Source organism: Lycorma delicatula, chromosome 7, assembly GCF_047948215.1.
Source record: "Lycorma delicatula isolate Av1 chromosome 7, ASM4794821v1, whole genome shotgun sequence".
Classification (NCBI taxonomy): domain Eukaryota; kingdom Metazoa; phylum Arthropoda; class Insecta; order Hemiptera; family Fulgoridae; genus Lycorma; species Lycorma delicatula.
The window spans coordinates 136,403,451-136,418,389 of record NC_134461.1 but is presented as its reverse complement, the minus strand read 5'-3'; the positions used below and the strand labels follow the sequence as shown (position 1 = coordinate 136,418,389).

The window sequence follows — 14,939 nt, the reverse complement described above, 5'->3', positions numbered from 1 at the left end:
CAGTCATAAAATTATTAGTTTATTTTTATTCTAAGTCTTGGGAGTACAAAGATTTTTAGCTCTCCTAAATACACAGTCAAATATTACAAAGTAACATCCAATTATTTACAATTAATAAAACATATCACCAATAATTTCAATTTGAATTACAATGAAATAACAAAAACCAATCCGGACTATTTATTGGAAAAAAACTGTTGATATGCCATTGAATTTGCTTCAATATGGATTAAAAAAACTTTCAGTGTATTTTCAATCTAATTTAAATTATTTTAAAAGCCCTTGTGTAATTCTTAAGTTTATAATATTTGTAAACAAGTTAAGTCTACAAATATAAAGATCTTTATTAAATTTCATTCACCCAGTTATTTAATTTAATTATTTTAATTTGTGGTAAAAGCGTAGAAACTTTTACATTCAATGGAAAAGTAAAATGTAACAGGTGGTTTCATAGAAGCGTTCCAGTAATAACAAATTAGATACCTTAATATAAGCTATCTTATTGTGTAATGTAACTTATATCTTGATATACCTTATTATAGAACTACTCATAAAAATGAGTACTCAAAATTTATTGAGTATATAGTATTAATATAAAAATTTATACAGCATAAAAACAACTTATTCATTTTTAAAATATTGCTAAGTTTACAAATTGTAATTAATAACTTAATATTAATTCAAATATATAGACTTAAATATTAAAACATGTAGAGATATCTTGTCATTTAGTATTAATAAAAAATAACATATTCTTAAAATTAACAGTTATATTATGTAATTATAATATGTATTATAATAATATAATTTATAAAATATGTTAATTACAGTAGAATATAAAAATACTAAACTTAAGATTATATCTATTTTTTTACATTTTAGTCAGCATTTCCAGAACATATGAAAGGCTTTCATATAGTCAACGCATCTGGTTACACAAATACATTAATAACACTTGGAAAATCACTTCTAAAGGATAAACTGAGAAATCGTGTAAGTAGAATATATTTTGTTCGAAATTTAATAATTAATGATTTATTTCTAATTTTGAAAAAGTATTATTGTAATTAAATATGACTCAATACATCAGATAAATTTAAAATTAATATATAAATATGATGTAGAATACAGATAGCCACTAATTTTATTTAGAAAACATTTTAAATTCTTATTTAAAAAAACAAAATCATATTATCAAAATTTATAATAGTTAACTTCATTAAAACATTTTCATAGTATGAAAACAAAATAATTGATTTCCACTGGTAATTATAAAACGTTAATATATTTTTATTAGCTTTGAATAGTCATATTTCCACTAAATATTTATTTTTGGTTTAATTAACCCACTCTCAAAGTTTGAAACCGAAGAACAATTGCTGTACTGTTAGGCTTTCGCTGCCTGTGAGGCAGTATAATATCAAAATAGAAATAAAAACTAAATATAAAATTAACCAATATACAAATTATATTCATTTTAAGAAATTAATATCTATATTATTTAAGACAGTTTTTTTTTTTTATTTGACATACCTTTCCTTGTTTTTTGATAATGTTTGAAACGAGAAGTGAAAAGCATCAGATTTTTCCAAGAATTGAACTTGAGACCAGCTGGTTTAGAAGCCATTTTTTGGTTTACTAATTTTAATTTTGAATTATTTTAAATACATACAAGTTTATGTGAACGTAATGATTTAAAAAATTTAATATAAAGGTTGTTAGTAGAAAAGAAAAGTATAAAAAAATAAACTCTTAAAACATTATAAAAAAGACAGTTTCATAGCCAGAAGTTATCAAAAGTAATTTGAGACTCACAAATGGTAAAGAAAAAGGAAAGGAGAAGTAACTAAAAGTATTATATGTATTAATATTTATTATAAAAATCTGGGATTATGAGAATTAATAATTTACTACAGTATCAAATCGCAGAAATAATGTTTTTGAAACAGTGATGTAATTTTTTTTATTAGTTGTTATTATCTAATAGCTACTTCTTATTGCATAAAAAATATCGTTTTCTACCAAAGTTCATTAATTTTTTATCTACAGAAGCTGTTCTAATCTTATTATGGTTCTAACAGATCTTAGATGCAAAGAGTAATAGTACTGGTTGTTTTCTGTGAGAGTAATGATGATCATTATGTGGCTAGTCTGAATAGATATAGGGAAAATTTGTAGAAGTGAATGTCATTTGTATTTTGATGTATTTTGTGTCCTTATATTTGATGTATATAAGTCCTAAATATAAGTAGTACTTCATTGATAAAAAAAGATGGTATTTGCAAAAAAAAAGTTGTTTTATTTAAATACTGTAATTATGTTTTTTTTTTTAATCTAATTTACAATCTTAAATCCTATATTAATAGTTTGAATGTATTCCCAGTTTTATAGAAAGAAAAAAACTGATTTAAGATTCTTATATTTCACAAAGATATTTATTTATATTTTTTATGAATAAAATTACTCTTTCCAGTTAATTTCATAAATTAATACTAGTATATAAAGTATAAAAATCTGGCAATAATCAGAAAAAACGGGCAAAACGGTTGACAGCTTTTACCACTGAATAGCTGTCTTTGGCAACTTTTTGAGAAAAAGTTGTCAAACGATATCATTTATACTAGACAATGTAAAACAATTTTTCAATTAATAATAAATTTGTTTATTTGTTGTTTCAATTAAATTAATTTAAATATTGTTTATGGGTCATTTATTAATTTTTCAGTATAAAAACAATTTTATTTCATATATTTATAGTAAAGATTAGTATTTTTTATGTTTTTATAGATATTGATTTGAATATTATTGATTTTTATTTTACAGATTCATACACACTCAAAAGGAGTTGCCACTTTAGCTGAACATATTTCAAAAGATGTTTTACCTGCAGAGTATGGTGGTACCTATGAACATAACATGGTTAAACTTAGAGGTAAAAATATATATAGTTTATTTTTCAGCATTTATTTTTTAAGGTACTATATCCACTGCCAGTTTCTATTAAGCAGTTACTACTTACTGAGCATTTTCATTAGCAATGGCAGTATTCGAGTGAAATCTAGTCCAGCAGACTAGACCTAGAATTCTGAGACCAGCAGATCTAGAAGCCAGCATGCTAAGTAACTAGTCTTGAACTAGACAGTTTTGTTACTGATGCTTATCTCCATTAATGAAACACTGCAATTCATAGATGGTAAAACAAATCAAAAATGGTGCCTCAACATCACCTATAACAATATTGCTTCAACAACACCACCAGTTTCATTGATCAAAGAACTCCACAATCCCCTCCAAGTAAGAAGTTTTCTGCCACTATTCCATATATTTTGAAAGTAACATTTTATTCTATTTTTTTTTTTTTTTAATTTTAGAAAATTATGCATTAATCTTTCCCTGATGAACTAAAACGGCATATATAATTCATAGTTATAGAAATACCATAGAAAAGGGCATACATTAATATGTTGTTGCTTTACACCATTGGTAATCTGTCTCAAATTTTGTACACCAATTTGTCTTTCTTATGGTTGTGATCGATGTAAAGCAACTCAGATACAAGCGGCACTAGTCAGAACTGATTTCTCTAAGAATATTATGTTCACTATAACGTTAGTTTTTTTGGTGAACAGATTGAAGGTATGATTTAAAAGGCTGATTATTATTTTCTTTGGTAGGTTTGGTATGCTAATATGCATGCTGTTATCTGGCACAGGAGGCAGCAATGGGAAACCACTTTATTTCTTAGTTTCCCTGGAAAAATTAGCATGAATGTTTGAAAATTTTTGTGACACAATTCATTTTTGAATCATTTTTTGAATATTGTCCAAAGATTTTTAATTGAGTTTAAGTTTGGGGATTTGCCTAGCCACAAGAGCACTTTAATGTTTCGTTCTTTGGAAAAATTTTCCACTTTTTTGGCAGTATGGCATAGCTTCAAATTATGTTGGAACACTCCATTGCCTAGTGAGAATTTGTTTTAACTTGTGTCACAACCCCTTCCTTCAGAATATTGATATATCCATCACTTTTCAACATTCCATCTACTGGAGTTAATGAAGGAGTTTGGTCTTCAAATGTGAAACAACCCTGAAAAGTTTTTTTTTGGGGATTAACTGATTGTTGGATATGAGCCGTGATGTTTTTTCATCTGATGCTTTTTTATCATTTGAAACCCTTTGCCCTTAAACATAAAAATCTGATGTGGACACCACATGACTTCCTTGTATGCCTATTAAATTACATGTACACATTTTTTGCTGCACTTCATTTAAACTTATTTCGTTTGAAAGTCACTTATATGATCCTCGAATTCTTTAATAAAGTGGATAAGTTCCCCAGTTGCTGAAATATTAATTTTTATTAACATCAAATATTTATACAATTATTAATTCAACAATATTACATGAAATATTAAGATGTAGTAAAAATCCCTTTATTACTCATATTACTAGATCAGTATTATTCGTATCTTCATAAGTTGCTGATTTCTGATGTGTCCGTGTAAATAAAAGTTAATAATAGTTAAACCATTCCGTTGAGTGAACTACTGTATACTGGTTGCAAATGTTAGTTTCAACCTTACAGTGTAAAATATTCAGTTTTGATTATTGGATTATTTGGTGAATAATCAAAAATGAAAAAGAAACAGTCATACAGGAAAGAAAGATAACATTAAGAAATATATTTCAAAAAAAAGAAGATGAGTATAAAGCGGAAGAAACTGTTAACAACAAGGGAAGAATAAAATCATGATGAATATAAAGAGAGAGAAAATTTGAAAACTGGAGAATGTTTACACAAATTAAGATCAGAAGAGTTATTTCAAACCAAAGAGCGATTAAATGTTTGGCAACAAAATACAAATAAATAAAGTGATGATCAACTCCGACTTAGGGAGAATATTGTCTGACAATATCAGATGAGTAATGAACTAAAAGATAAGAATTTTTTGCAGTTTATAAGATCGGGTATGTATGCCTCAGTGTATATGTGTTCTTGTGAGGGTCTATTTTTCAGTCATTCTGTAGTTAACATTAATGTAGTAGATAAAATTAAACAGAAATTCCAGAATAATTAAATAAAATTATACAGAAATTAAACTAGAAAATCCAAAAATAATACGATTCTAAATTATAATTTTCAATTAATATTAAATAATCAATGATTCACCAAATCTATTAATATATACGTTTGTAATAATGCTTATTAAATTACATATACACATTTTCAAAATTACATAAAATTTTATTTCACAAATAACTTCTAATTTTTTTTTTATAATTATTGAATAATTATTTATAAAAAAATTTTTTTAACAGTCACGGGTTAATAATTATTAATTAATCAGTATATTTAAATAAAAAAAAAGTTAAAAACAATAAATTAAAATAAAGTTAAAAAAAAAGGAGAGGAAGTCTGATTTGAACCGATGTGTCTTCCCCTTATAAAGATCCAAATGTTTCATTAATTAAAATTTCATTTGGCTATAACTCTGGAATCAGTGAAAATAAGTACTACTTATTAAATAGCTCTCAGTGAGGGCTTATTACTGCAGTTACGAAAAAGGCCAAAATCCAATTTCTTTTGGCTTTTGGTTGGGACACTTTTAGGTTCAGTCAATTGCAGTCAGAAGGGGAGGTGTACAACTAGATGTTACAACAATCCTAAATCCAGAATTTCCACATATTACAGCTAATCGTTTTTGAGTCATGCGAGATACATACGTAGTACTGTAGTACTTATACTTACGTACGTACAGATGTCATGCCGAAACTAGTCAAAATGTTTTCAGGGATGGTCAAAATGGATATTTCCATTGAAATCTGAAAACCTAAATTTTTCACGATTACAATACTTCCTTTACTTTGTACAAGGAAGTAAAAATGTTACTCATCAGAAAACATAACACTTTTCCAGTCTTCTTTGGTCCAGTTAGCATCTGGTTTGGCCTACAAGAGTCTTTCTTTCCAAATTGCTGTTGTCAAAGCTGCTTTTTTGCTGGCTGACAGGTTTTCTGTCTAGCTGCAAGAAATTGATGAAGGTTGTCACAAATAAATCTGTTCCACTGACTGCTAATTCTCAATTTTAGTCCAGAGGATAATTTTGGATCAACTTTACTTTTTCTCACTAATAACCAATTCTGTGTTGGAGTATTTTTTAGATTTTCTTATATGGCCACATTTGCCTGTACTTTGTGGTGAAAAGGTACCAGTTTCTCTAAAGTGTTCTAGTTATGAATTTATGATTTTTGAGTTTTGGAGTTATGTCCATTATTATATATTCAAGATACATAGAACAAAAAATATGAAAATATGATTTTCTAATAAAAAATGAAATAAACTTTTACAGATTACTATTTATAATCATGAAAATTTCTAAATAACAAAAAAAAACAAAAACCTCATATTACACAGACAACTTAAAAATGGATGTGGTCAAGCAGTGTAGCCATAACATAAAAATAAACAAAAAATTCCCTATGTTCAAATTAATTTGCACAGTAGTATAATATACTGTGTATTTATATTACGATGATTCTTATTGATTAGTCAATAAGAAGTTCTTTACTGGAGAAAGATAATAATCTACCCTGTTCAGAATCAGTCCCTGATAGTTTCATCTATCTCTCCTTTTTCATATTATTTATCCTTTACTCCTTCTTCCTTGGATGAGTGACGTGGGAACTGGATCAGCTGTTCCAAGGTTCCAATTGTGATATCATATCTATTTCTATTTTAAGGTTCAAATGGTGATGATCCTTTTTTTATACCTTTGGAAACTAAAGTTTGTACAAAAAGCAAACTAATGATTGGGGTGCCTACTTATTGAAACAAGGCATCATATAATTTAATCTAATCTAAAGCTATTTCTGATAAAATCTATTTAATGTGATTATTGTTTTAAAAAAGTATTGCTCTTTTTTTAGATTTCACTTATGAACTGTTAGTAAGACAAAGAGATTGGTATTTAAAGGAACAAAGTGTTAAAGCAGATCTCACCAAAAAAGTTGAAGGTAAAAAAGAAGAAAGAAATATATTTGGTATTGAAGGATCTTTTAGAGCAATCAGAATAGATTGAAAGGTAACGTGTCATAATTATTAAAGTAAATTAATTTATTAATACAACATTGCTACCTGTGACATTCATTTATTAACTTTCTGTAACAGCAAACAAATATTTTTTTTTTTATTTATCAATTTTTAATTTGCATTACTAAAACATCATTTCACGTAAAGAATCTTTCAAAATATTTATTGATTTAAGTATTACATATTAATTAAGAGAAATACAGTTATGTATTTTTTTCAGTGTATTAATTAAATTAGGGTACAACCTTTCAATGTTACACCCTGATCTGGTTGTTTGTTTAGATTTATTTTTTTTGCATAACATCATTACCATTCCACTGACCTAATTAAACTTTTTTTCTTATTATTTTTAATTTGGTATGATTTTTAAGGTATTAAACATTGCTGTTCAGTTTGGAGATAATTAATTAGTTCATTAAAATTAATTAGCTGTACTACAATCGTATCTGTATTATTTTTCTCTACATCACCTATTGACATATGTGATGTGCTTAACCATACTCTTTCTCTATATTTTCTTGTAAAATTAGCAATATTTCTGCACCATTTTAGATTAGAGAGTCACTCTTCTTACTCTTTTATTTCATTATTAATGCTTTCTTTACTCCTATGGAGTTATGAAAAACAATTTTGATAACTTTTATGTAAAAGGTTAAATTTAGAAAAAATTCTTGTAATTTTTTATCTTCATCTACCTTTCTGTTCTAATTATTACAAATTTGAATATTAGTCAGAAATTGCTAATCCAAAAACAAAAATTAAAAGCCACTAATCTGTGACTGATTTAGAACATTTATTTAAATTTAATAATAATGTTTCTAAAATTAAATCAAGATGCTTGCTCTGCAAATCACCCACTAGTTGGACTGATTTTATAAACTCGCTTCCCAGGATAGGAATCTGTAAATTTGGACACTGATTATTGCCATAAGCTTGGATATGATTGCTCTCTCTCTTTCTCTCAAGGATGTATGGAACATGCATTTCTGAGGGTTCATATTTTTTATATGAGTGCAGCTTGTTTGGGAAGATTGTTGGCCAGATGCCCTGTCTAGAAGATACTGTGGTCTCCATTCTTAAGTCAGGTAGGCAATAGAAGAGTTTTTGTTAGCATTCTGAAATTATATAAATCCAGTTAGAAAATGCTTATAATGGGGTTACTAATGTTTGTTAGGATTATGTAAATGAGGAGATAGCTTTATTAGTTATCCAGTAAAAAGATAAAAAGATGCTTGATGGCAGTTGAGATGGATAGTGGAGTGAGTACTATAAAGAAAAAAAATAAGAACAAAAAGCAGTTGTACCTTGATTGATTGATTGTTTTATGTGCTGCTAAATCTTGACAGACTTATGTCAATGTATGTTTGTATGTCTGGTACACACAAACATTATAAAAACAAATAAAAAAGCACAGTTCAACAGATAATATTTATAGGAAATAAAATTAAAAATATCAAATAGGAAGAAAAATAGATCATTTGAGAAATAAAATAAATCAAAAATGTTGAAAGAAATTACAAATTTTATTAATCTCAAAAAAACATTTTTCTAATATTTTGAATGAAAGAGTCATTTTCCAGACAGCTTTTTCACAGATACTGCTTTCTAAGCGATAGGAGTAAGGGTATGTTCATTTGAAAGAACTACAGAATGCTCTTGGGAGAGCGGGATAGATAGTATCATTTAATCTTGAGTAATGAAGTTACTTAAATTAATAGTTAGTAACACTACTCCTTACTACAATAACTAGATTTTCCTGAATTTAGTAAAAGATTCAAATCAATAAATGACAGTAATATTTATTAACAGTTATTTCAGTGTATTAACTAGGGCATTTCATGGCTTTGGTAATGCTGTTTCATCCATCCTGCAACATTACTAGGTTGCTATAGTATACTTAATCCTTCAAATACAAATAGTTGTATAAAAATAATTTGATGATACAAATTTAATGAGGAAAAATAGTTAAACACTATAGTTTACAGAGTATTGTAACTTTTTGTTTAGAGGTGTGATAAATCAACAGTAATGTTATTACATATGGTTAAATTGATGTATGATCTTTAATCATACATCTGCTGATTCTGAGTTGCAGTTATGTCAAAAAGAAACAATATGAAGACATATACACCAAATTCCCAAGGCAGAGTGAGCATCCACGTAATGCGTTAATTTAGTGATCCCGATCATGCTTTCCTTCGGCTTGCTACAGGTGCCTTTAGATCAAGCCCTGTTGTAAGCATCCTTTTCAACTGCAGTAACTCATCACTTTGAGATAGGTGAAATCAGGTAATAGCATCTTATTTTACCCACCTTAAGGGACAGCCAAATCACCCGGCTTTTGATACAGTTCTTGGAAATACTTACTTTCACAGGTATGAGGACCACCCATGTTCTATTGTAACTGTAAGTATTCATACCCAACGTTTTCTGCACCTTATGAATGTTGCTGCACCTTCTATTTTTCCTATTTATCCGTGTTCATATCCTCCGTGGACAATCACCCATATAAATTTTATATTTGACCTCACGAAATACAATAAAAAATCAACACCAACTTTTTTCTTTCAGCAAATGTTTCACCATATTCTCTATAAGGCAAACCCATATGCAGTGGTATACACAAATGGGTCAAAACAAAACAATACTGTTGGCTGCATATTTATTGTTAATGAACAAACCTATATGTTTGGTCTTCCTGGTATTACGAATGCTTTTACTGCTGAACTGTACGCTATAAATAAGGCTTTGAATATCATTAATCCTTAATACTGTCGTATCCTTATTTGTAGCCACTCGTATAATGCTCTCCAAGCCTTAGAAAATTTTTATTCCAGGCATCCTATCATCACTGATATCTACAATGTAATCGCCGAGTTGAACCATCACAACACACAAGTGAGTTTCTGCTGGATCCCTATCCACGTGGGGATTCCGGGTAATGAATGGGCAGATTCTGTTGCTAAAGACACATGTAGTCTTTATTAACTGTGTGAAACTCACTCTTCCCGCAAAGTGGCAAGATAACTAGACGGCTACAGTAGATACCAATCTCCAGCACATTAAAGGTTCTGTGTTGCTATGGGACTCCTCATACAGGAAAATTTGTTGTGAGGAAGTAGTCCTCTGCCGATTGCGAATAGGACATACGAGAGCTACTTACAGGTATCTGATGTCAGCAATAAACGCACCAGTATGCATACGATGAAACTGCTGCTTGACTGTGCACCACATTCTTGTGGAATGCATACATTATGCAGCCAGCCTTGCGTCATAAATTTAAATTGCTCAGGAATTTTCATCAAATCCTGGAAAATAATAAAGAAGTTTAGACCAGGTGTTTTTATTTCTCAAAGTTGTTAATATTTTATATATCTTTTAATACTGTTTTTCAATATTTTTTTGGTGGTAATTGTATGTTTTTTGTGTTTCAACATTTAGTTTAAGTTTTTTGTTTTGTCTTTATTTTAATATTTTAGTTTTTTTTTTGATTTTGTATTTAAATTTTGTATTGTGAATTTTTTTACTTAGTTTTTAAAACACATACATGTGTTCAAGTGATAACACCAAAGCGTTTTTCACCCAGAAAAACCAAAAAAAAATTAATTTAATGATAGAGCAAACAGTTCTGGCCGCTAATAAAACCATGAATAAATGTATATAGATTCTTTTACCTATATATGAAGGCTGTAGATATTTCAAAAAATCTTTAACTAACTTCATTATAATCAAGAATCTTCATTCAGTCTATTTTTTTTTTTTTTTCATTTTAAGTCCAAGTTTACTCTTCATTAAAAAGACCAATTTTGTTGGTTATTCTTTTTTTGTTTTGTAAAGGAAGTTCTCATGGTCCTCTTATATTCTTCTTTTTAAAAGAAAAAAAAGAATCTATTATAAATAATCTGAAAAAATTGTCATTTTTTTCAAATGAAACTCTGCTTAAAATTTTGGATTATTTTAACAATCATTTGAAGCCTGATATAATTGTGTTAATCAAAGTATTTTCATATGAAAATTCAAAAAGTTGGTTGAAAATGAAACGATAAAAATAATATATATAATTCTGTATTCTAGATTGATTTACCTTATCCTTGATATCATCCTCTTTATATCGTTTCTCTGCATTAATTTTATAATTTTATCGATACATAGATTTCTCACAGTTTCGTGTATTTTTTTTATACATTGTTGTAGAACCATAAAATTTAAAAAAAAATACAATTACAAAATGTAAAATAAACTTCAAAACAATATAAATAAAATTAGTCAAAAATGTACATTAAAAACTAAAATGAAAAAATTTTCTTTTTCAAAATTCTTCTTTAGATTTCAACTTTCCAAAGTATGCACCAGTTCTTTTTGAAGGTTTACTTGATTACAGATTAAGGATTAGTAATTTTTTGTAGTTAACTTTTTCATTATCAGTTAGTTGTAAACTGATAAAAATGTGTATCCATTAAAAATGACATGTTTTTAAAAGAATAAAGCAAACAAAAATACAAAACAAATAGCAACAAAATAAAATGAGTATTTTCAGTGAACACTGCCCAGTACATTTATATAAATAATAAATTTTAGAAAATTTTGCTCGCACTAAATGACATAAGTTAAAATTTATACTGTAACACGTATTAATTGAAAAGAATATTTTTATTTTTAAATCTGAATGTTTTCACAGATTTCAATAATTGTAAATAACTGATAAGTATAACAGCTGAGGAAATCACTTTTTTTTATTTTTAATGTGTGCACTGCAACCGGTTCAACTAGTGATCAATAAGCAGCCCCTTCCCATGGACAAATGAGATCTAGGATGATATGTATAACATGTAAATGAGGTTACCAATTCTTAGATGTGTGGTTAATTGAACCCAATGACCAAAGTAAATCGGTATCCACTGTCTAGTATTCAATCTGTATAAAGGTAACTAACTAGAATTTGAAACTCAGAATCTTTGACTTTGAAAATCAGCTGTTAACCTAGTGATTTGTGACAGTGAATTTACCACTAGACCAGCCCAGTGGGCTAAAAATCATGTATAAAAATATTTCTTTAATTACTGGAATTATCACCTGGCTGCTTATACTTGTGTTGGTGAAAGGACTTTGTTAACTCATCTTTTCCATATCTATAAATCTGGTTCACTGAACTAGAGCTTTGTAAATTTAATAATAATAGCTGATTCCAGCATCGTTTAATATTAAACCAAGTTTTTAGTTTTGCCTCAAAATTAGAATTTTTGAGTGTTGTTTTTTAATAGAGACTGTTTTCAGAGCAATAAGCAAACAGAATTGAGAAAAAATTAATAGAGAAAATATGGTTTTAAATCTGGTTAGATTTAGAAAGCAAGTAAACCTAAAAACAAATATCAAAGTTCAGACAAATTTGAAGAAATTCTGTTATTAAAGTTGTACAAAATCAATTTAATTAATAATTACTGAAATAAAGTGTATATCATGAATTAAAAATTTTCTGAATTATTATAATAGTTAAGTTTAAAATTAAATCAGAATCTACATTTATTTCTGCAATGTAGATATGTATAATAATTATTATTTATATTAGTGATTAATTCTTAAAGAAACAGATTCAGGATATAACAGCATTTGATAGGGGATATAGTAAGATTGATATGAAGTTAGTTCGTGAATACAAATAATTATATTTAAAAAATTATCTAATAAAAGTTATGTCTTTCAAAACCAAAAATAATCATTGTTTTCATCAAATAAATCTACATTATCAAACTTTTGTTTGACAGCTTTCTAATCATACCTTTGAATAAAATTTTCTAGTATTTTGATAACAGTCAAATACTTAAAAAAAGGATTGCAATCATGTATTCAGCAGTTAAATTTATAGTTTCCAATTGAGTAAAATAAGTAATGTAATAAGTAAATAAGTAATTGAGTAATGTAATTGTACATACCTACCTATACATACTGCGTAAATGTAATACTTGAGCATACATGTGTTCAAGCACATCATAATATGAATACAACAGTTACATTATTTTGAAAAATGTTTCAAGTTGATCAGTCTAAAAATGACTGAATAAGTGTTGATGATATGCAAAATGTGAGTTGTCTTGTAATGGTTACAGCAGCTCTGAAATTTCATATTAATGAATACATTCAAATGAATAAATGAATTACAAACAAATATTTAACAATTTTAAAGGTATATTAATAGAATAATCTATAATCAGGATATTTGCAATGTGTATTTAATTTGACAGTAAATGGATATCTAAAAAAATCTAAAGGAACAATAAAGCTGGAATATATAAAACAGATTGTTGAGGATGTATATTGTAACACATATGTCGAGGATAAAATGTTAGAACAGAACAGAAAAAAGTAACATGAAACCAGTCAACTGACTCATGATTAAAAAATATTGATAAAATTAATTAATAATTTTTTATAATATTCATTTTAAACTGAAACAGTTGATTTTTTAAAAAAATGTTTTCAAATTAGTAAATATAATTAGTTCAAAATTAAATATATTTTTTTATGTTTCAGATCAGTTGAGAATTTACATGTCACATGAGAAGAAATTATTTATTGAACAACTACATATGATAAAAAATATAGTTTTTTAATCTAAAAATACTTAATAGAATTGAAGGTCAATTTTGGTTATTATAGTGTTTAACAAAATTGTCTACATTATCTGAAAAAAGATCCAGTATATTAAGCAATTTATAATTTATTGATAGAATAATAGTAATTCTGCAAAATAAATTATTGATGAAATTAATAACTGGAATCAGATATTTTTGTGAATTATTTTATAAGTTTAATACATTTATAAATAATCAATTATTAGATTAAGTTAGTTTAATTAAAAATAATTTATATGTTAAGATGAAGAAGTATCATTGTATATTACATCAGTTACTTTTTATTAGATTACTATATATATATAATATAGTATGGTTATGTATTAAATAAAGATTTTTGATTAAACTGATTAAAAATATATGTATACTAGCTCCCCATCACTGTTTTGCATGCGCTTTATGGTTACTTGCATTTCCCTATAGCGATCAATTCCTTTATTTTATGTTCTTTAGTCAAGTAACGAGAGATAGGTGCAGCCGACACACATACAGTTACAGTGGCAGTGGCTGTGTTGGCTGAGCAACAGCATCTTATACTTTAGCCCTCCTTAAAAAATTAGAATTCAAAAAACCCTAAAATGGTTTTTAAATATTTTTCTGAAGAGTATTTGCAAGCCCAAATCTACTGAATATCTAGTTTACTATAGTCGGGAGTTGAGAAAATTTACATTGTTAAAAAATTTTTTTACTTTTCTTTATCCCCCTCTCAAAGTCAAATTTAAAAAATTTAGAAATTGGTTTACTGACATGAAGATGACACTCACCAAAAATCAGGTTAATTTCTTCATTTGTTACTGAGAAATTCAAAAAATAACACAGTTTAGAAAAATCAAAAATCCATTTTAACACTTTTAATTTCTGAATTTCATAAAATGTACAAATCCATTTTTAGATATTCATATTAAGATTATACACACCAAAGATTAAGTTTATATCTTTTGTTACGTTTATATTCTTTATATGTCTGTTACTGAGAAATAAAAAAAAATAATAATTTCATTGTTACTACATTTTAACTCATCAAATTCAAAGTTTCAAAGTGGATTTCCTTAGTATGCACTTACACCGTAAGGTGTGGGCATTGTTCACTTACATGTTATTTTATATATATATATATAGATCCTTGGTCCAGGCTTCACTCAAGATTATGATGTAGCCAACCCATTTTCTGACAGTATTTAACTGATAGAACTTCCGGGTATATGATATTTTTTGCGGTAGT

The 14,939-nt window shown here is 27.2% G+C and overlaps 1 protein-coding gene across 3 annotated transcripts in view; it reads left to right on the top strand.

The window, feature by feature from the left end:
* Positions 1–13,812, top strand: part of LOC142327671 (alpha-tocopherol transfer protein-like) — a 96,936-nt gene extending 83,124 nt beyond the window's left edge. Inside the window, exons 5-9 of one of the 3 annotated variants that reach the window (XR_012757055.1) lie at positions 883–993; positions 2,824–2,932; positions 6,926–7,080; positions 7,980–8,173; positions 13,617–13,812. Coding sequence is in view for 1 of the 3 variants with exons in the window: in XM_075370904.1 (XP_075227019.1) it covers positions 883–993; positions 2,824–2,932; positions 6,926–7,077 (372 nt within the window). In the remaining 2 variants the exon portion in view is untranslated. The remainder of the gene's footprint in view (positions 1–882; positions 994–2,823; positions 2,933–6,925; positions 7,081–7,979; positions 8,174–13,616) is intronic. The other 2 variants (XR_012757054.1, XM_075370904.1) reach the window with 2 other exon arrangements.
* The last annotated feature ends 1,127 nt before the right edge of the window (positions 13,813–14,939 follow it).